The following is a 24,665-nucleotide window of genomic DNA, read 5'->3' as shown; positions in this document are numbered from 1 at the left end:
GGGGGTAACTTTAAAATCTTAAATCGAAACCCTTAGTTTTTCTTGCAGATTTGCATTCGTTACGTAAAAGTAAGCAACTTTTATGCAAGACATTTTTTCGAACTGTGGATAGATGGCGCTATAATTGGGAAAAACGATTTATCCTGATACCATAGGTAAATTATAGAAACGGTCTAATATCTCGAGAAATACACTTCCAAATAAGAAACCAAAAAACAGGTTTTTAATATTTTTCGAAAACCTATCGATAAACACGAAACATGACCCTCCAACCCACCCCCTGGAGGTGGGGTGGGGGTAACTTTAAAATATTAAATAGCAACCCCCACTTTTTATTGCAGATTCGAATTAGTCATGAAAAATTAGGCAACATTTATTCGAAACATTTTTTAAAAATGCTGATAGATGGCGCTAATAAATCGTATTTTTCCAATTAAAGCGCCATCTATCAACAATTCTAAAAAATGTTTCGAATAAATGTTGCTTAGTTTTTCATGACAAATCCGAATCTGTAATAAAAAGTGCGGGTTGCTATTTAATGTTTTAAAGTTACCCCCCACCCCACCTCCAGGGGGGTGGGTTGGAGGGTCATGTTTAGTGTTATTCGATAGGTTTTCGAAAAGTATTAAAAAAATTTGTTTGGTTTCTCATTTGGAAGGTTATTTCTCGAGATATTAGACCGTTTCTATAATTTACCCATGGTATCAGGATAAATCGTTTTTCCCAATTATAGCGCCATCTATCCACAGTTCGAAAAAATGTCTTGAATAAAAGTTGCTTACTTTTACGTAACGAATCCAAATCTGTAAGAAAATCTAGGGGTTTCCATTTGAGATTTTCAAGTTACCCCCACCCCACCTCCAGGGGGTGTAGTGGAGGTTGGTGTCGTTGGATAGATTTTTGAAAATGATTGAACACGTATTTTTCAGTTTTTCGATCCGATGTTCAGTTCGCGAAATATTCGACCGTTCCACTACTTTTGGGACACCTTGTATAAAATTTTATTAATTTTATACGAGATATATAAAAAATATGAATTTCGATCAAGAGTAAACTACCTTTATAGTTCATAACATTTAAATTAGAATGATATAATTGCACATTAAAACATAATTATAAAAATAAAAATGTATACCATTTTTATTCATTCAGTTGCGGTGCGAAACCAAAACTGTCTTAATTTTTACTCAGATCAGAGAGTGCAGCCAGCACTCTTATCGACGATTTCACCTCTTGTTAGAGGTTCATCAGAGACTGCATAGGCTGCTTTTCTCTGGCCCAGGTAAAAATTTTTGACATATCCATCTCCCACCGCAACTGACGAGATGGTAGTAGGTGCCTAGCGGCATCTGCTAAATAAAAGACTAAGTTTTTCAACCTAATAAAAATATTTGTAAATTAAATATTTTTAAAAGATTTTTAATTGAAAAACTTTATTGGCCCATTTCCTGGTGACAACCTCCAAGGCTTCTACAATATGCAAGCCAAATTGATGCTGCAGTGAAGACTAAAGGCAAGGAATTCTACACTATGCAATTCACAACCCCCGTCTGCAGCGTGGTAAAGTTCCAACGGAAAATGGACCTAGTTACTCTATAGGAGTAATACTAATATAAAAATAAAAATGTATACCATTTTTATTCATTCAGTTGCGGTGCGAAACCAAAACTGTCTTAATTTTTACTCAGATCAGAGAGTGCAGCCAGCACTCTTATCGACGATTTCACCTCTTGTTAGAGGTTCATCAGAGACTGCATAGGCTGCTGAAAAATTTTTACCTGGGCCAGAGAAAAGCAGCCTATGCAGTCTCTGATGAACCTCTAACAAGAGGTGAAATCGTCGATAAGAGTGCTGGCTGCACTCTCTGATCTGAGTAAAAATTAAGACAGTTTTGGTTTCGCACCGCTACTGAATGAATAAAAATGGTATACATTTTTATATTAGTATTACTCCTATAGAGTAACTAGGTCCATTTTCCGTTGGAACTTTACCACGCTGCAGACGGGGGTTGTGAATTGCATAGTGTAGAATTCCTTCCCTTTAGTCTTCACTGCAGCATCCATTTGGCTTGCATATTGTAGAAGCCTTGGAGGTTGTCACCAGGAAATGGGCCAATAAAGTTTTTCAATTAAAAATCTTTTAAAAATATTTAATTTACAAATATTTTTATTAGGTTGAAAAACTTAGTCTTTTAAAACATAATTATTAATTCTAAACTACTTTTCATAATAGAAATTTTCCATATTATGAATTAAAATACGTAAATATACAAAGTTTTCGTTATGACAATGCTCGCATTTTCAGCTTGTTTAGTAATATATTTGGACAGAGAAGTAAATTCTTGTGCAACAATAATTAATTTGAACAAAGGTACTTCACTGAATAAACAAATAAGCCCGTTGTAATTATAAAGGTTATCGTAAACACCATCGCGTTATTTAACGTTCTGCGCAGAAACTCGCGCAGTTTACTCTGAAAACTATCTAGAATATAGAACAGGTTCTAAATTTTTATATTGGAAATTATCATGGTAAATTTCAGAGTAAATCTTGTGTTTTACATCTAATATTTTTATTAGATAATTTTTCCTGGTAGTTATCAGCGTCAGTTTCGAAGTAAATCTCGGTCATGTAAAACGGCTCTTAGCGAAACTATTTCGATTAGATTTTCTTGCACAAACTTACTCAAAAAGAGGTCCTTATAACACATCCACAGGGTGCCGGGCGGTGTCATGGTCAAAAAATTGTTTAAACAATTTTTTTTAAACAAATTCACAAAAATTATTGTTTCATTGCGAACGATTTTTTTTTAGATAATTTGGATTATTCTGAGCAAAAAAGGTCTCTTGTGATTTTTCTCTAAAATTGATTGTTGTCAAGTTATACGGCCATTTTCGCATTTTTCAAATTTTAAATCGCGTATAACTTGACAACAATCAATTTTAGAGAAAAATCACAAGAGACCTTTTTTGCTCAGAATGTCCCAAATTATATTAAAAAAAAAAAATTGTTCGAAGTAAAAAAATTATTTTCGTGAATTTATTTAAAAAAATTGTTTAAACAATTTTTCGACCACGGCACCCTGTGGATATATTGATAAGAACCTCTTTTTGAGTAAGTTTGTGCAAAAAAATCTAATCGAAATAGTTTCGCTAACGGGGGCTACGATACAGTTGGACTATAGCGCTAATTGTTAATAATTAAAAATAACAGCTTTGTAAAATAATGACAAAAATCTCTTCAGGACCTTAAAGAAGGGGTTTGAAACTTGATTTGGTTACTTTTTGAATTTTATAATAATAATTTTTAATCGAGTTATTAAGCCATGAAAATAGCCATTTTCGCATTTTTCAAATTTTTAATTACATATAACTCGACAACAATCAATTTTAGAGAAAAATGACAAGAGCCCTTTTTTGCTCAGAATGACCCAAATTATCTAAAAAAAAATTGTTTGAAATTAAAAAATTATTTTCGTGAATTTGTTTAAAAAAAATTGTTTAAACAATTTTTCGACCACGGCACCCTGTGGATATGTTATAAGGAGCTCTTTTTGAGTAAGTTTGTGCAAAAAAATCGAATCGGAATAATTTCGCTAGCGGGGGCGACGATACTGCCCGGTCTATCAGAGATACGAAAAAATGTTTAAATATGAAATTGTAGGTTATTTAATTCCCAAGAACCTGGTTTATAAAATTTTTTTCTATGTCAAAAATTTAGTGAGCTATTGACAATTAAAACTTGTAATAACATGTTAAAACCACCTTTACCAACCCTTTCAAAGTCACCTCTTTTTGCGATTGAGGATTTTAAAAAGATTTAATATGAATAAGCTTATAGATCGTGTAAAAACATACAAAATTATTTTTTACCAAACTTTCTAAGATAAAAAATAAAAAAGTGACGGTTACAAAATCAATAAATTTTTTTGAAAAAAAAAAGGAGAAATCTAATTGGAAGCATAATAATATAAGTTAGCAGTATTTTTAGTGATTGGCCTTATTCATTCTTATTTATTTATGTATTATTAATAGATTCTAGAAGTTTGACTGGCTTAGAATGATCAGTTTTTAAAAAAAACTGGAGTTAAAAGCGAATAACGCATTTTTATTTAATTCCCAAGAACTTGGTTTGAAAAAAATTTTTCTACGGCAAAAATTGAGTGAATCGTAAATGAGTATATCGAAAAACATTGATTTTTTTCTATACAAAATTAACACTTTCGATAGCGAATAAATCGAAAACTATTAATTTTATCAAAAAAAATGTATAACATTTTTTGCTTAGAATGAATGTTTTTATTAACTTTTGCGGTCAAAATATAATAAAACATTTCCACCCCCGGGATGGGGTGGCAACCACCCCCATGGTAAAAGCGCCTTTCAGAATCATATAGATTTTGATCCTTGGACTATCCACTACTTATTCTCAAATTTTCAAGCAAATCGATCTATTCTGTAAAAATTGCGAGGTGAAAAGCTTCGGTTCCTGGCCTATAACTTCCCTTCGTGGACTAAGCATGCTGTGTACCCTTCGTAGAACAGTTTTATAATTCTGATATACTTGAGAAGCATTCCATATTTCTCTAGTAGTTTCCATAATGCTTTGCGATCTACACGACCAAACGCTTTCTCGAAATCTATAAAGTTCACATATTATAGGTTATTCTGCCACTCTAATGATTGCTCTATAATCGTTGTCATCATACAAATGCTGCATTATAGTTTTAATGGTGCAATAAAAAGAAAACAAAAACGATAAATTTTATTGTTATTTTATTTAATTACATTATCTTGTGTTAATTAGTAATTTACAGATTATAAGAAGTTACAATGATCCAACAAGTTTCTTTCCGTAATAATCTAACATTCATTCCTTACCTTACAAACAAACAACCGCGAAACTTAAGCGTTCAAATTATATATCAGATTCGTCCATAATTCTTTTATTTACACTGTAACAAAACAAATGACTACCGCTGGGTAGTTCTGCGCACTGCCTTCTTTATTTTTCTAGGGGGTGCAGCGTCACCTGGTGCACTTCTGAAAAAGAGAGATATTGTTATAATTACAGACTAATAGATGAATCTCAAAAAAAATTTAGGTATATTAATCATCACATAAAATAAAGAGTTTATTTTTTAAGGAAAAGGGCGGCCAAGAAAAAAGAAAACATAGTGGACACCAATTAAGTGAGATAATAATGTGTAGATTATTTAATCTTCTAATAGGTGACAAAAAAAAAACAGGTGGACAAAGTTATTTGAAAAATTATTAAACGATAAAGGGCTTAAAATAATCGAAACAGAAACGAAGTATGTATATATGACCGTCAAAAGAACATGACAATGAAAATAATATCGCAATAGACAACTTATTCTATTGAACGTGTGGATGCCTTCACATATCTGTGCACAGAAATCAATCAGAAGAATTCCGTAAGTAGCGAAATTAGTGCACGTATTTCCAGTGGGAGTCGTACATGCTATGCTTATAAAATATTGATGACATCGAAATTATTGGTGAAAAGCCTCATAGGCTTTTTAGGTTACATACGACATAGGCTGTGAAACCTGAGTAATGACGATAAAAGATGAAGCCCAACTCAGGACATTTGAGAGAAAGTTACATACTAAGAAAAGTATATATAGTCTAGGCGCCAGAGGGGTCACCATGTCATATTCAATTCTGATGGACAAACTCAACGGTTTCTTATGGATTTTTGGCTGCTGATTGCGAATTTCGAGGGGGGATTTCGATCCGAGTGGTCAAAAAATTGTTATAAACAATTTAATTGTTTATAAATTGTTTATAAGGCTCTGGCTCATAAACTAAGAGATAAAAAAAATGTTTCAAATAAAATTTGTTCCTTAATAAAAAAACGAAGAAAAAACCGTTTACTAAACTTAAATGTAACAATTAGAACTCAAGATATTGTAAAATTAGTGCACAATGCAAATTGCAAAATACGTATTTCTCGAAGCTTTATCGATCGTAACTCAGCTTCTACGCATGCAAATAAGTCTTAGAAGGTATTGTTTTAAAGCTTAATTAACAGGCTTCCAAACAAAGTTTGCTAAATTACTTGATCTTCATTTGTTTTAAAGTTATACCCGTTTGAAGTTACAATTTTCTTAAAAATATTGTACATTCATTTGTTTACAAGGGTTTCAACCAAATTTGAGCTATAAACATTTATACTTTAATGAACAATAATGATAGAAAAACTCAAAAGGGACAATTTGAGGTTACGAAAATGTTCATAAGTTTATTTTTGGCCAAGATGTCGATATTTTAATGGCGCGCGCTATGAGGGGCAAGATCGACTCACCGCGTAAAGGTTCACGCGCTAACTTCTCGATGCAAATTATAATTTCTATGTATACATACGTTATCTTCATTTTTCATTTTTGAAGATCCTAATAAAATTTTATCATATAATTCTTATAATTAAATCATCATACTGTACCTCGTATCACCTTTCATTCTATTTACATTGTCTTCTATTTTTTGCACTAAATGAGAAAAAAACATTAAAAACTAATATTTCAGAAGTATAACTAAATAGTAAGTTGATATTATTTATTAATACTATTTTTACAAACATTTTTTTTCATGCATCTGCAAATCTGCATAGAGATATACAGGGAATATCAGCTTTTTTACATCTGCATAAGTTCTTAGCGAAATTTTAACAGTTACATGGTGGTACAAGTCTGTTCTTGTAGGCAGTAAAACTAAAACTTTTTGAGGCTTCAGAGTCTAATTATCTATATGGTATCTATATAAAGTGGATCTAGTTCTTTTGCAGCATCATCAAGGCCCGTCAATTGTGTGTATGCCGCCACATCATAAATGCTCGTTTTATATGCAATGATGATGCTGCAAAAGAACTCGATCCAGTTTTATATGGATATCACATATTGGCTCATTTTCGTGCGTAGAAGCCGAGTTATGATCGATAAAGCGTCGGAGAATACATACTTACTTGACTGTGAGCTAATCTTGCGCCTCATAGCGCGCCATTAAAATATCGACATTTTAGCCAAAAATAAACTTAAGAACATTTTCGTAAGCTCAAATTGTTCCTTTTTAGTTGTTTTATCATTATTGTTAATTAAAGTATAAATGTTTATAGCTCAAGTTTGCTTGAAACCTTTATAAACAGATTAATGTACAATTTTTTTAAGAAAATTATAATTTCAAACGGGTATAACTTTAAAACAAATAAAGATAAAATAATTTAACGAACTTTGTTTGGAAGCCTCTTAATTAAGATTTAAAAGGACACCTTATAAGACTCATTTGCATGCGTAGAAGCCGAGTTACGATCGGTAAAGCTTCGAAAAACACTTATTTTGCAATTGGCGTTGTGCACTAATTTTACAATATCTTGAGTTCTAATTGTCGGATTTAAGTTTAGTAAACGGTTTTTTCCTCGTTTTTTATCAGGGAACAAATTTTGTTTGAAACATTTTTTTATCTCTTTTAGTTTGTGAGCCATAGCCTTATAAACAATTTATAAACAATTAAATTGTTATAACAATTTTTTGACCACTCGGATCGAAATCCCCCCTCGAAATTCGTAATCAGCAGCCCAAAATCCATTAGAAACCGTTGAGTTTGTCCATCAGAATTGAATATGACACGGTGACCTCTATTTGGCGCCTACACTAATAGTCCCGATGCAACAGGAAGACGGCACATGGACAATCGGGAGAAACGACGAGGTTAATGAATTGAATGAAGGGTATATGTAAGATTTGTGAAAAGTCAAAGACTGTCATGGCTGGAACATGTCCAGAAGCAAGAAGATGCAAAAACAACAGAAAATATTACAATGGAAGGCGAAAAAAAAAGGAAGGCCCAGAACGAGATGGTTGGATGACGTGGAAGAGGACCTGAAAACAATGAACATAAGAGAACATGAGGAGAAGGGCACAAGAGAGATCTGAATGGAAGGACATAGTCAGACAGGCAAAAACACATCCAGGGTTATGATGCCAAAAGAAGAAGAAAGAACAAACAGAAACACAAAAACGAACTTAAGAAACAGAACAACAGCGCAAACACAATAACCGACAGAGAAGAGGGTAATATAAACTGCGATGCAAAAAAATTGTTCCACTAAAAATTTGGTCATTTTTGAAGTTTCGAAATTCCTAAACCTGCTGTTCGATTTAAGTGATTTTTTACCACGTTATACGCTGTGAGCTCGTACGTAGAGGGGATATTTACAAATTCGCGAGCGCCAGTAGTGGCAAGTCTGTAAACGTTTACCGGAAATTTGACATAAATGTCAAAGTTATTAATTTAAAATTAAAAACATTAATTATAAACAATATTAGTTGGTCAAAGCTGTGGTATATATTTTTACCTTAAATATACTTACGTTTTAAATACTGAATTTAAGTTTTTTTAATGTTCCGTAATATGTAATTGTAATTTAATCTAAAAATCTTAGCGCCATCTACACGATAATTGTGAAAGTATCCGAAGTAAGAAATTCATATTTTATCAATAGAACGTCAAAATGATTAGCAAAATCTTAAAAAAATCGATTACAATTTAATTACTTTTTTGCGTTGTAAATGTTAAGCGATAACAATTGAATAATAAATTTAAAAATTACCGGTTAAAGTTGAATTAGTAATCCGCTAGGAGCGCCACCAGCGAAGCTCAGAGCGTATAGCCTTATTCATTGACAATATCGCTGTAATAATATTGTTGCTAGACAGTCAAACTGTCATTGTATACCGAGTGTACGAATCAAACTGTGTCTTTTTCTCAAAGTTCGCATCACCTTGTGGACTATTCTAGCACTTATCAAATACTGAAATTAAAACCTAACTATAGCCTCAGGTTTTTTAACATTTTGTCTTTCGATTCATTCGCTTATGTGGGATAATAAAAAAGTTAGATACTTTAACAACTGGCCATGTTCGTCATCAGTACAGGTTTTTTTTGAAATAAGTGCGGCAAACTTTAAGGGGTAATTTTACACATGAAAATAATGACAGTTTGCTTAATAATCATATGTCCGCAAACGCTTCGTTTCCGAGATACGGGATGTTCAATATTTTTTTACAAACTGACGATTTATTTATTGCTTTAAAACCGTTGAGATATCGATACCTCAGTTCAATAGCGTAACAAGTCAAAAAAATTCAAATTTTAGTTATTGCAATCATGGCATTCTTAATACATATCTCTACCAATTTCAATATTGAAATAAGTCGAAGTTCGTCTTTTAGTTCGTAGAGGGCGTAATCAATTTATGTACAAGTCGACAAGCCAGTGCTGGCGTGTGACCTTGAGCGAAAATACACAGCGACAAATGCAGAATACGAGAAGGTCAGCCGCCACCACTCGCTTGTCGCACTGTAACAACTCCAAATTTATAAATGTTTTAGTTCAATAGTGTAACAATTTGACTTGTTACAGTATTGAACAAGAAGGATTATTGTTTCAATGTGACACGCGGTTTCTTAGTTGTTACATTTTTATCTAAAAATGAGTGAATTTAAATTAACTAATATGAACAAAAAGCTTTTTAACTACCGTGGTGCATTCATCTTACATTTGGCAAGAACCAGAGTTCAAGAAATCAACGAAAATGCATCGGTCATAAAGTTTTTCACATTCCCAAAAAAGACCAATGCAACTTATGTACTAGTTACACAAATGGAAATGATGAACAGAAAAATGAACTGAGAAGCAAATGAAGCGTATTTAAGTGAGAAAGATTTAAGCCGACAAGAAAACATTCAAGATTTGCAATCAGGTGAAAATGTTCAAGTGTTATGTTTCGATCTTCAAGCCATTCTCCCTACTTCTTGTGGTGAAATTAGTAGTTTCTATTATAAACGGAGACTGTCTAGTTACAACTTTACCGTGTTTGACATAAAATCAAAAATTGGATACTGCTTTTTCTGAAATGAGGAATTGCAAAGAGGGGGGCCAATGAAATTGGTACCGGTATCTATAATTTTTTGAAAAGTGAAGCATGCAAAGAACATGTCATTTTCTATTCTGATAACTGCGCCGGGCAAAATAAAAATAAATTTTTGGTTTGTATGTACCTACATGTTCTGTGTGATGCATGTCGACAAAATCGCCACAAATTGCCACAAATTTTTAGTGAAAGGTCACACACAAAATGAAGGTGATAGCATGCATGCCACCATAGAACGAGAGAAAAAGCGTGTTATTAAAAGTTGTCCAATTTAGGTACCTGCACAATGGGCAAGTATACTCAAATCAGCAAAAAAAACTGGGATTCTCTACAATGTGAATGAAAGCACTCAAGATATTTATGATTTATAGTCACTAAGTGGCGAAATGGGTACCTAAAAATTTCAGTAAAAATACGGAAAAAGAAAAAGTTATTTGGAATGACTTAAAAATTATCAAAATAGAAAAAATGCACCCGAATATAATTTTTCATAAAACTTCTTATGCAGAAGATACTTTCAAGACTATTGATATCAAACAAAATAATAAAGAACTTAGGAATCAAGGACAAAATAAGAAAATCCAGATAAAACCAGTCTTAAAAAAAAGCTCTTCAGTCGATAAAAATAAAAAGAAAGATCTACTGGATCTTTGTAAGGACAATGCCATTAGACAGGTTTATTGGCCATTTTACCAAATTTACTGGAAAAAGATGGAGTAGAGGAGAGGCCTGAGTCCAAATAATTTGTATTTATTTAATTTTGCGTCAAATTAAAAGTTTAATTTTCTGACAAGTTAATTTTATTTAAAATCCTATAGTCACCAGACAGACCTCGATTTACAAAAAGTAGCTAATTTATGTTGTAATTCAAGAAAAAAGTTTAGTTCAATAGTGTAACAATGCCACTAAAGTTTAAATTTCAGTTAGTTTAAACAAATATTATTTAAATATTTTCATGCACTAAAATGTTCTACAGTCCTATAAAACTAAATTACTTATTTTCGTTCATAAAAAATGAAAATTGAAAAAAATATATAGAATATAAAATACGAAATTTCTTTTTCTTCGTTTTCTCACATATTCTAATTTTGGACTTGTTACGCTATTGAAGTGAGGTATCGATATGCAAATCAAATTTGGTGGGTTTTAAGATGTAGTTATTGCACATTTTTTGACATACAATTAAGAATTTTATATTCACCATTGGCGTGCGTACGGGTAATATTATCGGTCATAATACCAGTTTGCGCGCCAATGGTGAATATAAAATTCTTAATTGTATGTCAAAAAATGTGCAATAACTACGTCTTAAAACCCACCAAATTTGATTTGCATATCTCAACTGGTTTTAAAGCAATAAATAAATCGTCAGTTTGTAAAAAAAATTGAACATCCCTTATCTCGGAAACGAAGCGTTTGCGGACATATTTATAAAGCAAACTGTCATTATTTTCTCATGTAAAATTACCCCCTAAAGTTTGTCACACTTATTTAGAAACACCCTGTATTGATGAAGAACATGTCGTCTAGTTGTTAAACTACCTAACTTTTTTATTATCCCACATAAGCGAATGAATCGAAAGACAAAATGTTAGAAAACCTGAGGCTATAGTTAGGTTTTAATTTCAGTATTTGATAAGTGCTAGAATAGTTCACAAGGTGATGCGAACTTTGAGAAAAAGGCACAGTTTGATTCGTACACCCGGTATACTATGACAGTTTGACTGTCTAGCAACAATATTATTACAGCGATATTGTCAATGAATAAGGCTAAAACGTGGTAAAAAAATCACTTAAATCGAACAACAGGTTTAGGAAATTCGAAACTTCAAAAATAAGAGCCCTAAAAAAAAATAATAGAAGTGCGAGAAAAAGCGGTGTGTCAACAGAAATATTAAAAGTAGGAGATATACTGCAGCAAAAGATAGCTTGACTGATTGTAAAAATAGGGAAAACGAAAAAATGCCAGAGCAATGAACAGAGCACTCATCTGCTTAATTAACAACAAAGGTGATAAAACTATGCGAAAATTACAGAGAAATCGCTCTATTAGAAGTGTATCAGCAAAAATTACAGTCAGAAAAATGAAAGATTAGCCATGACCGATGACATCTATCACTTACTTTGTATTTGCTATCTTTTTCTATAACAAACGTTTGTTATTTATAGAAAAAGACAGCAAATACAAAATAAGTGATTGAAACTTACGTAAATACTGGTGTAGTTCCTGCACTGAAGTTAAATGTTGGTTTAGCATTTGCGTCAAAGAAGTTGAATCCTCCTGAAGGCTGAAAAGAAAAACAAACTATAAGTTTACATATGCAATAAATTGTAGATGTAACCAAATCATTTATTCATCTATTACTCTACATTTTTATTAAAAGGTATAAAGTAATAATAAAAAGAATAAGACAGTACATCAGGGACAAGAGAACATGTAAAACCCTTACAAAAGGATAGTACACTCACAGTCGGTACTAATCCATAAAAATCCCGAATTATTACAACCTTATTAGAATGCATTTTATATGATATAATAACAAGCTGGCTGGGGTATTAGAAGACCCCAGGTTATAAAACTGATGTTAACTTTAATCTAACCTTTAAAATGTTCTTGTATGCATGATTTTTTTATCAATAAAATATATAAAAAACCAATACAGAAGTAAAAACTTCGAGATGTATTCTGGTATAAAATCGTTTATTTAAAACTATAAAATGTCATCGATTGCAGAACGTTTTCGTTCTAAACAGAACATCTTCAGTGCCTAGAATGAAGTATTTCCACGTTAGTTTAAAGCAAAAGGTTAAAAATGTGACTGTTAAAATGAAAAATGTGGGAATACTTACATCCTGCCGAGTATTTTGAAACTAGCACACTGTAAATAGTGTTAACATCATCATATATGGTTTACATAATGTAATATGTTAAAATGTTATGACTACAAGTCGATGTTAATGGATAAAGTGGAACACATGCTAAAAGGGTGCCATGGTTCCCTGCTCGAAGATACTAGGTACTTGCCAATTCAATGGGCACAGACCAACTGAGAAATTATGAAGTGGATATACAATTTGACAAGGGTGACATGACATGACAAGATAAAGCCAATTTTTGGTTAAAGTTTCATTTGATTTTGGATTTTTTAATAAAATGCGAAGGTTTGTCTGCAAAAATAATTTAAATTATTTGAATAATAAAATCTACTGTAAAGTTTAAATTAGCAACTCTCTATTCCAGAATAACTTATAGAATCATTAAATTTAATGCAGATATATTACGTGGTTTAAGTTGTGACGTCATCGGATGTGAAATGACGAGATGAAAGTTGAGTTTTGTTGAAACAAGGAAATACACTACATAATAAAAGATAATTAGACTTGCGTGGAAAAACAAAGCTAAACAAGCCTAGAAAACCAGTATTTAAGAGTATTTTTATGTGATGAAATGTTGGTTGCCTAACAAGGCAAGCAGGCAACAGGTTGAAGGTAAACGGTAGAATATTGCGAGAAAACAGTATATATACAAAAGGTGGCTATTTATTGTGTTAAATTTATTATTATACTATTGTAATGAATAATTATGTCTATTAAAAGTTGGAAAATAGTTGTTAACAAAATTAAATAACTAAAGATTACTGTTAGTGAGGTAGATATATGTGTGAAGGATATGATTGTATATAGTATTGTGAAATGAATGAAAGTATGTAATAATATAATAAAATTAAACTATGTGACATAAAGTCTAATTCATCTTTATGTAGTTTTGAAAGGACTGAATGAATTGGAAGTAATGTATCTTGATAGTCTACCAACGTAGAATAGTGAATAAAATAATTAGAATGAGAGCTACCAATATAGGTCAAATTGTGGGTTGGTGTCAGTATATAAAGAAGAATCTAAATTGAATGAGTATATGAAATAGAAAAGTATGAGATTGATTTCTATTGGTGATAGTGGAGTGAACAGACTGAACTAAATGAAATATATTTAGGTGCAGAACTAAAAAACTAAAGTTCTGCACCTAAATATATTTCATTTAGTTCAGTCTGTTCACTCCACTATCACCAATAGAAATCAATCTCATACTTTTCTATTTCATATACTCATTCAATTTAGATTCTTCTTTACATACTGACACCAACCCACAATTTGACTTATATTGGTAGCTCTCATTCTAATTATTTTATTCACTATTCTACGTTGGTAGACTATCAAGATACATTACTTCCAATTCATTCAGTCCTTTCAAAACTACATAAAGATGAATTAGACTTTATGTCACATAGTTTAATTTTATTATATTATTACATACTTTCATTCATTTCACAATACTATATACAATCATATCCTTCACACATATATCTACCTCACTAACAGTAATCTTTAGTTATTTAATTTTGTTAACAACTATTTTCCAACTTTTAATAGACATAATTATTCATTACAATAGTATAATAATAAATTTAACACAATAAATAGCCACCTTTTGTATATATACTGTTTTCTCGCAATATTCTACCATTTACCTTCAACCTGTTGCCTGCTTGCCTTGTTAGGCAACCAACATTTCATCACATAAAAATACTCTTAAATACTGGTTTTCTAGGCTTGTTTAGCTTTGTTTTTCCACGCAAGTCCAATTATCTTTTATTATGTAGTGTATTTCCTTGTTTCAACAAAACTCAACTTTCATCTCGTCATTTCACATCCGATGACGTCACAACTTAAACCACGTAATATATCTGCATTAAATTTAATGATTCTATAAGTTATTCTGGAATAGAGAGTTGCTAATTTAAACTTTACAGTAGATTTTATTATTCAAATAATTTAAATTATTTTTGCAGACAAACCTTCGCATTTTATTAAAAAATCCAAAATCAAATGAAACTTTAACCAAAAATTGGCTTTATCTTGTCATGTCATGTCACCCTTGTCAAATTGTATATCCACTTCATAATTTCTCAGTTGGTCTGTGCCCATTGAATTGGCAAGTACCTAGTATCTTCGAGCAGGGAACCATGGCACCCTTTTAGCATGTGTTCCACTTTATCCATTAACATCGACTTGTAGTCATAACATTTTAACATATTATATTATGTAAACCATATATGATGATGTTAACACTATTTACAGTGTGCTAGTTTCAAAATACTCGGCAGGATGTAAGTATTCCCACATTTTTCATTTTAACAGTCACATTTTTAACCTTTTGCTTTAAACTAACGTGGAAATACTTCATTCTAGGCACTGAAGATGTTCTGTTTAGAGCGAAAACTTTCTGCAATCGATGACATTTTATAGTTTTAAATAAACGATTTTATACCAGAATACATCTCGAAGTTTTTACTTCTGTATTGGTTTTTTAAACTATGGTATACAGCCAACTATTGGGATTCTCCCATTGATTTTAAAATATATAAACTACAGATAGATGGAAGAGTGCCTATTAAAAATTATAATCTATAAAGTAACAGCCAAAAATTGCGATTTAGGGTGAAAATGGACCCCGGCCAGTCCGATGAAGGTTAAAAATTAATTTAAATAAAACAGAAGTGATGACAAATCCAAATATCGCCTAGTGAGAACAATAGTGGCGAAACTCGAAAATTAACGTTTTTGAGTTAAGTCCATCAATCGACATCTAAATATGCCCTCTTTTATGTGCAATATCGGCTAACAATTATTTAATTTCCTTATTACTAGAGGGCGCCTACAAGTCTTTATGGTATTGTGAATTTGTCAAATATTTTGATGCATGAACGACGAAAGCACGCCAAACTTTCTATCAATACTGGCGAATCTGTAATTACGCCGTGCCTACATGTATTTGAAATATTTGGTATTTTATTAAAGATAGTAGTACAATGTGCAATAGTGGCGAATGAGCACTTTTGTCTGTGTGGTCGTTTTTGCTTTTGTGTTCTTTTTAAAAAACTTCTTACAGAGAAACTCAGTTTCAATCGTTCTTAGGTACTTAGAAATAGCAAATCAAGAAAGCGTCTATCCACTTTGGATCAGTATTGATTAATTCCACACTATCGAGAACCAATATTCATTTCTAAAAAGAAGTCTTACAAAATAAATCAATCCCTTCTACCCACAATCATTTCTTTAGTAGTTTGAAATACGAAACATACGTGAGTGAAATGATAAATTTAATTTTACTATTCATAGTTCTTTTGCTTACTTTTTATCTTTTATCATGTTTATCGTTTTCATAATTATTACTTAAGATCTTATTTTGTTATTTTTCTATTGTACTTTAGTTTCATTTTGCGCATAACTGGTGTGTACAATAAAATATTTTATTTGATGCGTTTAATTTATTTTTAAAAGTAAATTTTTTAATTATTTAAAACAGAAACTAAACTGTTGTAGTATAGTAGTATTAAAGTATAGTGGCGAAACATCAAATTAAACACCTTCGATAATGCAATAATGGCGTAACGCAGAAAAAAAATCAAAAATAAATGCAATATCCATCTTTTCTTCAAATAAAATTACTTCTACTAATAATTGGTTTACATATCTAGAAAGCACATTATTAGAAAAATTTTGCAAAATGATTACCTATAAGTCAGTTATACTGTTTAGCAGTTTCATCAAAACTTCAAATACGATTATCTCTAAATGTTCATTTTGAAGTTTCGTCACTATTGTTCTCACAAGGCGATATCACAATAGTCTTCGCAAAAGTGGGGAGAAACTAGTACCAAATAGCACAAAACAGGGGTCGTATTTTCGAATTCAATCGAATTTCTGCGTATATGAGTTAACTCGAATGAAAAATTTCATTTCGCATACGAATCTAAATGTGCATTTTTGAATGTCATTTGGACAGTTTAGCGTGCTTGTGTCAACTCGAGTATGCACGTTAAGGCCGGCCATTGGTAATGTTATAAGTATGGGCTATCCCATCACCTTTATAAAGTACACCACTCATAATCTAGAGCATATATGTATACCGAAAAATGCTTAACCTACTAACAATATATCTCGCTAATTACAGCCATATTTTTGCTATCCTACCTGCTGTGTACTGTTTATAAAAAAATGTGAAAGTTTTGCTTTTTTCTCAATAAATATAAGAGCGTTTATATCTAAATTACTCAAGTATTTAAATGAATTTCATGATAAAATTTCGTCTAGCACTAATATATATGTAATGGAAGGAAGTAACGTTAAAATAATGTGAAGTAATAAAGTACTTTTTGCGTGGTGTACTTTTAAAATAAATTTCTTCAATTAATAGAAATTGGCATGTGAAACGTAAATCTTGGACATATAATACGAAAAGAGTATAGGAATCTGTAAGAATCTAAGCTATGTTAATGTAGCCATTACGTATAAGATGGCGCTACGAAAAAAATTATAAAAACCTAAAAAATTCAGGAGCGTAATGGCCCGTTTGAAACTTTCCTTTGGAAATTTCGGTATTTGACGAATATGAGTTTACTAGGAGTCCGGACAAATATAATCCCGGACAAAAAAATCCCCACAAATTATACCGGACAAAAAATCCCCACGAAAAATCCTCACAAATAATCCCCGGACAAATAATCCCCACAAAAAATCCCGGACACATAATCCCCACAATTTTTTTTGGCAAAATATCCCCGCAAAGAATCCCGGACAAAAAATCCCCAAGAAATATTTTTGCCGAATAAAGTTGTCAAATGAATGCTTATAATCCAAGAATGCTACTAAAGATGAGAAATTTATACTGTCTGGCCGTCGGTACGTCCGACCGCGCATATAACTACTCGTCATTATGCCAGGTAGAATGACAAATGAGGTGTCGAATGAACGGTTATAATCCAACGATGGTACTAAAGATAAGCAATTTGGTCCGTCGGTCTGCCTGACCGCGAATATAACTCCTCCGTCACTGTACCAGATAGAATGACAAATGAGGTGTCGAATGAAAGCTTGTAATCCAAGGATGGTACTAAAGATAAGCAATTTGGTACGTCGGTCTGCCTGACCGCGAATATAACTCCTCCGTCACTGTACCAGGTAGAATGACCAATAAGGTGTCGAATGAAAGCTTATAACCAAGGATGGTACTAAAGATGAGAAATTTGACCAATGCTGTCTGTTCATCTGTCCGTCCGACCGCGAATGTAACCACTCCGTCATTATGCCAGGTAGAATGACAAATGAGGTGTCGAATGAACGGTTATAATCCAACGATGGTACTAAAGATGAGCAATTTGGTCCGTCGGTCTGCCTGACCGCGAATATAACTCCTCCGTCACTGTACCAGGTAGAATGACAAATGAAGTGTCGAGTGAAAGCTTATAATCCAAGGATGGTACTAACGATGAGAAATTAGACCAAGGCTGTCTGTCCATCGGTCCGTCCGACCGCGAATGTAACTACTCCGTCATTATGCCAGGCAGAATGACAGATGAGGTGACGAGTGTACAGTGAACGGTTATAATCCAATGATGGTACTAAAGATTCACGCACGCATTTCGTTTCCGAAAGTTGCACTTTCACGCACGACGTGCGGGAAAGTAAAATACCTTGTCATATGGCATTATAAAATATTATAATACATGCAATAAACTAATATTTAGATATTATTTACTAATTTATTTCAAATTAGCTTATTGTGCTCATGTTTTAATGACATTAGCGCGATAATTCGATAAAATAAAATTATTTTGACATAATATTGCTTATCTTTAGTACCATCGTTGGATTATAACCGTTCATTCCACACCTCATTTGTCATTTTACCTGGCATAATGACGGAGTAGTTACATTCGCGGTCGGACGAACAGATGGACAGACAGCCTTGGTCAAATTTCTCATCTTTACTACCATCCTTGGTTATAAGCTTTCATTCGACACCTTATTGGTCATTCTACCTGGTACAGTGACGGAGGAGTTATATCCGCGGTCAGGCAGACCGACGGACCAAATTGCTGATCTTTAGTACCATCGTTGGATTATAATCGTTCATTCGAAACCTCATTTGTCATTTTCCCTGGCATAATGACGGAGTAGTTACATTCGCGGTCGGGCGGACAGATGGACAGACAGCCTTGGTCAAATTTTTCATCTTTAGTACCATCCTCGGTTACAAACTTGCATTCGACACCTTATTTGCCATTCTACCTGGTACAGTGACGGAGGAGTTATATTCGCGGTCAGGCAGACCGACGGACCAAATTGCTTATCTTTAGTACCATCGTTGGATTATAACCATTCATTCGACACCTCATTTGTCATTCTACCTGGCATAATGACGGAGTAGTTACATTCGCGGTTGGGCGGACAGATGGACAGACAGCCTTGGTCAAATTTCTCATCTTTAGTACCATCCTTGGTTATAAGCTTTCATTAAAATACATAGACATTTTCATTCTAAAATAGACAATTAGACATATTTGAGTGATATAATTGTTCTTCCCTGGTATAATTTTATAATATTGGGACATGAGAAGTAGGTAACAAACTATGATGAACCAATATGCGAAATAGATTTCTCCAATACTTTTGGTTTAGATTTTACCACGAGATACGAGCACAGTATTTATCCGAGTAAAATTTTCAGCGAGACCACCTAGAAAACTAAAAGTTCGCACCTGATATATAAAACGATTTCGAGTCGTCTTAGCGAGGCCGCACCTGCATACCTCTCTGTACTGATTAAGAACCAAACTAAACTATATATCGGCCGGCTATGCTGCCTCACTTAGATATCTATTGCGTTATTTCTCTGATAGAGGCAGCATCTCTCGGGAAAGAATCTTTTCTCTCTGTTGCACCGAAAGTAGGGGACCTCTCTTTCATACAACGGCCGGCCTTAAGGGGTTAAAAATACTACTTACCGCTGCATGTGCTGCTGGTTGTGTTGGTGTCATATTAAACGCTGGCGTCGGGGTCGTGGAAGAAGCTCCAAAATTAAATCCCGCCTTCTGGGTATCAGCATTCTGGCTACTACCACCAAAATTAAAAGGTCCATTTTTGCCAGCTGCACTAAACATATTCGTAGTGGATCCACTGTCTGTCTTAGCTCCAGTGAAACTGAAAACTGGCGCTTTCGCAGCCTGGCCAAAGCTGAAGCCTGACGATTGGGTAGTGGCTGCGCTGACGGCTTGACTGGCGGACTGCCCGAAGTTGAATACTGGGGCATTAGTCGCCGGTTCCACGTTGGGTTTGGTGAAAGAGAATGATTTCGAGACTGTTGTATTGGTAGGCGGAAGGTCAACTGCTGGTTTAGCAGGAATTCCAAAGGCTGGAGCAGGCTTAGCATCAATACCATTATTACCACCTAAAGACAAAAATCTATGAATTCTCACATACATATAAAAAATATATAATACTTATATACAAAGTGAGTGGTGAGGAATGCGCCGAACTTTCCACTTATGGACGGGATAAATAAATTAAAAGTTACCCTCGCTTACTAACAGAATTCAATTTTTTTTAATTTTTTTAAGTTCTATGTGATTAACACATAAGATTCAGCGTAATTTTAACGCACCACCCCCTTCCCCCACCATCAAAAACTTCATTTTTCGTTTTTATTTTTTTTTGCTGGGATGCAATCAATTTTAAAATTTAAAAAAATTCACACGCATAGCTTTTATACATGTCTATTTTTTATAGACCCGTAGGTGGAGTGTTCATAACCTCAAAAAATTTGAAAAAAAATGTTTTTTCAAAAAAGCGTATAACTTTTTTTGGGGAATAGCTGGAGGTCTAATTTTTTCTTAATCTTGTGTGTTTTATCAAACACTATATTTCTTATTTTTAAGGTTCGCCACCTTCAAGAATCCGAAAAACTGTTTTTTGGGGATTTTCCCTATATATATATCAAATCAATTTCGATTTTATAGGTTATAATATGTAACTTGAAGTAACTGAGTCCTTTAGCTTTAGAATATTTAAAAATGGGAGAAACATGTTCAAACCCCCCAAAACCCCCTTAAAAACCAGTTGTTTTGGATTTTTGAAGGTGACCAGCGTTTTTTGAAGGTGACAGAAAAATCTGAAAAAAATTAGAAATATAGTGTTTGATAAAATACACAAGATTAAGAAAAAAATTGATCTGCAGTTATCCCCAAAAAAAAGTTATAACTTTTTTGCAAAAAAAAAAAAAAAATTTAATTTTTTTAGGTTATGTACACTCAACCCCATGTCTATAAGAATAGACGTGTTTTATAAAAACCTTAACTATGCGTGTGAATTTTTTTTGAAATTTTAAAATTGATTGCATCCCTCCAAAAAAAATTAAATCGAAAAATAAAGTTTTTGATGGTGGGGCAGGGGGAAGGGGGTGGTGGGTTAAAATTACCATGAATCTTATGTCTTAATCACATAGAACTTAAATAAATGAAAAAAAAATTCATTCTGGTAGTGAGGCAGGGTATTTTTTAATTTATGTATCCCGTCCATAAGTGGAAAATTTGATGCGCCACTGTCGACGCATGTGCCACTGAAAAGTGACGGCACAGTGTTGAAACCTTTTCTTTTAGGTTCTACTATTTAAGTTATTAAGAAAATTCACCTATAGCGGCTCTTAGTCTAATAATTAAACAAATTAATAGTGCAAAGTAATGACGTCTGTCATGGTAACAACTGTAACTGCCGTCTGCAGTTTTGGCGGAATCGTACCTTTACATACTAAAAAAATCACTCATATCGGACAACAGGTTTAGGAAATTCGAGTCATCTAACGTGTACAATTTATCGAGTGAGTCGATTTTTTGCTCTTAAGTGTAGAGTCACAAACCTTAAAGTAATATGAAGGATAGGAAAAAACCTAGAAATTTTGTTAATAAAACGAAAAAAACTCGAATGTTTGGGTCATCTGATGAGAGGACATAAATACAGATAACTTTCAAAATATAATGCAAGGAAAAAGAAAACAGAATTCAGGCCGTAAAAGAATGTCATGGTTGCGGAATTTGAGAGTGGTTTGGCTGCACCACTAATGAACTTTTTAGGCCAGCTGTAAACAAGGTCAGGATAGCCTTAATAATTTAGGAGTAGCACAAGAAGAAATAGTATCACAAAATTAAGCCGATTGTCTATATAAATCACAATAAGTTTTACCAAAGAATACAGCACCCAACTGGTTTTACTATGAATTTTGACGTTTATTAGTTTATTTGAATTACATCCCTTAAGGGGTTACATAGGTCCTGCGGGTAAAAAAAAGTAACTTTTAAAAAAAATTATATCTCAAAAACTGAAAATTATTTTTATTTATAATTGGAACATATAAAAGTATATTACTTAAGGTACTCTCAAAAAAATTTCAGCCACAAATATTCATTTACATATGTAGAGTTGACTGCAATTTTTTGACAACAGCCCTTTTTTTGCGGTGGGCAGCATAACTAATCCCAGTCTCATCTGAAATCAAAAAGTTTCTTGTAGTTTATACCTCTGGCTAGTGAATGAACGAAGGAATTTTTATTAGGCGAAGTCGTTTTTGCTTTATAAAAAAAACTACTTTAAAAATGGTCATTTTTGAAAAAATAAGAAAAATTGGGGTCCAAAATGTGTTTAAACTTATATAAAATCTTCAAATTTCATTTTTTTTTTAATTCCTTCGTTCATTCACTAGCCAGAGGTATAAACTACAAAAAACTTTTTGATTTTTTGATTTCAGATGAGACTGAACTTAGTTATGCTGCCCACCACAAAAAAAAGAGCTGTTGTCGAAAAATTGCAGTCAACTCTACAAAAATGAATATTTTTGGATGAAATTTTTTTTGAGAGTACCTTAAGTACCATACTTTTACATGTTCCAATAATAAATAAAAATAATTTTTAGTTTTCGAGATATAACTATTTAACTATTAAATTAGCAAACACATTATCTCCGCAAATTGATTTCGTTGTGAACGACTTTACTGCGTTTTCCACACAATTACATTTATACTTAACTTAATGTTCTAATTTCAAGACTGATTTGTCAACTACTGTTATTGTCTTTGTTCTAGGATAAGTTGTATTTGTCAATTTCAAAATGTTCTAGCTCTCAATTGTTAAATGAGAGCAAGTAATTTTATTCTTTATTATTGTTTGTTATGTATTTACCAATTTTGTACCTACTAGATCTTATTTTTCTAATTTGTGTGACATTTTAATTGTATCATGTACTAATGGACTTCGGTCCGTAAATAAATAATAAATAAATAATTTTTTTAAAAAGTAACTTTTTTTACCCGCAAGACCTATGTAACCCCTTAAGGGAAAAGCCCATACTCCTGAGTGTGATTTCCAAGCCTATCTAAAACACTTTTGTTGACACTTCTCCAAGCACAACATAGATTTTTTTCCTTAAAATATCCATATATTTGAATCTAAAAATACTTACTTGTACTACTAGATGACTTATTTTGTCCAAACAGTGTTATGCCTGTTGAACTGTTTTGTCCAAATGTCGATTGAGATGTCGCTGTATCTTGACCAAACACGGGAGTAGCAGATGGAGTATTCTGTCCAAACACAGGTGCAGTACTGGCACCAGCGGAATTGACTGCTTTCCCAAAAGAAAATCCTGGATTAAGCGACGACTTGATTACTTTGTTTGGTGGAGGCTCAACTGAATTGGTTGCCGCAGGTACAGCCGGTTTAGAAAATTCAAATTTGGCAATAGGCTTGGATTTATCCGCAGCAAAACTAAATGCAGGCTTATGACTCGCCGAATTCAAATCATTTACAGCAGCAGTGGGTGCTGTACTTAATTCCTTTGCAGCAGCAACTGTTGGAAGAGCAGTTTTCTCTTCCGGCTTAGCAAAGGTGGAAATGGTACTTGATGTTTTTTCTGGTAAAACAGTTCCACTAACAACAGCAACTGCTTTGCTACCACCAGGTTGTGGAGGTTCCACTTCAGGCTTTTTCTCTGTACTAGGTTTAACACCAAATGAAAAAGTAGGCGTTGTACTACTGTTTAGTTTAGTTTCTGTACCAACAGGCGTGGGTACTTTCGTTAAAGTAGATTCTCCTGTAGCTATCGGCTGAATTCCAAATTTGAACTGCGTAGTTGCTGTCTTGTCCAAACCAAAGTTGTACTTTGTTGTAGACAATTTTCCAGTTTCTTGAGCAGTTGGTTTTGGAGCTCCTGGTTTCAGAGCTTCACAGCATTGACATTTACTACGATCCATTTGATTCCTTACCATACATACCTAAAACGAATACATAGAAATATAACTAAGTAAAGAGGATACATAAAAAAATCATTATTTAAGGGAACTTTTCAAAGTCCCCGATTCAGTTTTCAAAAAATTTTGATTTTCTTTATGAAAAAAAAAATCCTTTGTATGATAGAAATACTACCCTAAAATTATATTAAGAAATTCGAAATAGAAACGAAGTTATAGCTGTATTTATAACGGTACCTACCCGAGCTTAAACTCGTCTGTGTACAACACGGCATGCGACGACTCACCTGTGTATAATACCCTCACCGCCACCCAAAATTTTTGATTAAGTTTGACAATTCATAACTTTATTATTTGTGCTCTGATTTTCAAGATTCTTACACCAGTTTGTAGGTACATGTATTGATATCGTTTGGTATTATTCCGGTAACACAAAAACTTTGCTGGCATGGCATTATACAGGGGTGAATAGAAGCGTTGTATCTTCTCCTAACTTTAAAAAATGGAAGAGCTGATTTTGTTTCATAGTCCTGTCATATTATCCCGGAGGCACCACTAAAATTTTGATTTTTTG

At 32.9% G+C, this 24,665-nt stretch overlaps 1 protein-coding gene across 3 annotated transcripts in view; it reads right to left on the bottom strand.

The window, feature by feature from the left end:
* Positions 1 to 4,750: 4,750 nt before the first annotated feature.
* The window catches only part of LOC114329280 (nuclear pore complex protein Nup153), a 61,739-nt gene continuing 41,824 nt past the window's right edge, over positions 4,751 to 24,665 (bottom strand). For 2 of the 3 annotated variants that reach the window (XM_028278323.2, XM_028278325.2), the window contains 4 exons: positions 23,305 to 24,115; positions 19,802 to 20,244; positions 12,162 to 12,241; positions 4,751 to 5,041 (listed from right to left, as the gene is read on the bottom strand). In XM_028278323.2, coding sequence (XP_028134124.1) covers positions 4,972 to 5,041; positions 12,162 to 12,241; positions 19,802 to 20,244; positions 23,305 to 24,115 — 1,404 coding nt within the window. In that variant the 3' untranslated portion in view covers positions 4,751 to 4,971. The remainder of the gene's footprint in view (positions 5,042 to 12,161; positions 12,242 to 19,801; positions 20,245 to 23,304; positions 24,116 to 24,665) is intronic. The other variant, XM_028278324.2, reaches the window with a different exon arrangement.

The sequence above is a fragment of the Diabrotica virgifera genome, chromosome 9 (genome assembly GCF_917563875.1).
Source record: "Diabrotica virgifera virgifera chromosome 9, PGI_DIABVI_V3a".
NCBI lineage: Eukaryota > Metazoa > Arthropoda > Insecta > Coleoptera > Chrysomelidae > Diabrotica > Diabrotica virgifera.
This window is presented reverse-complemented; position numbering and strand designations above follow the sequence as displayed.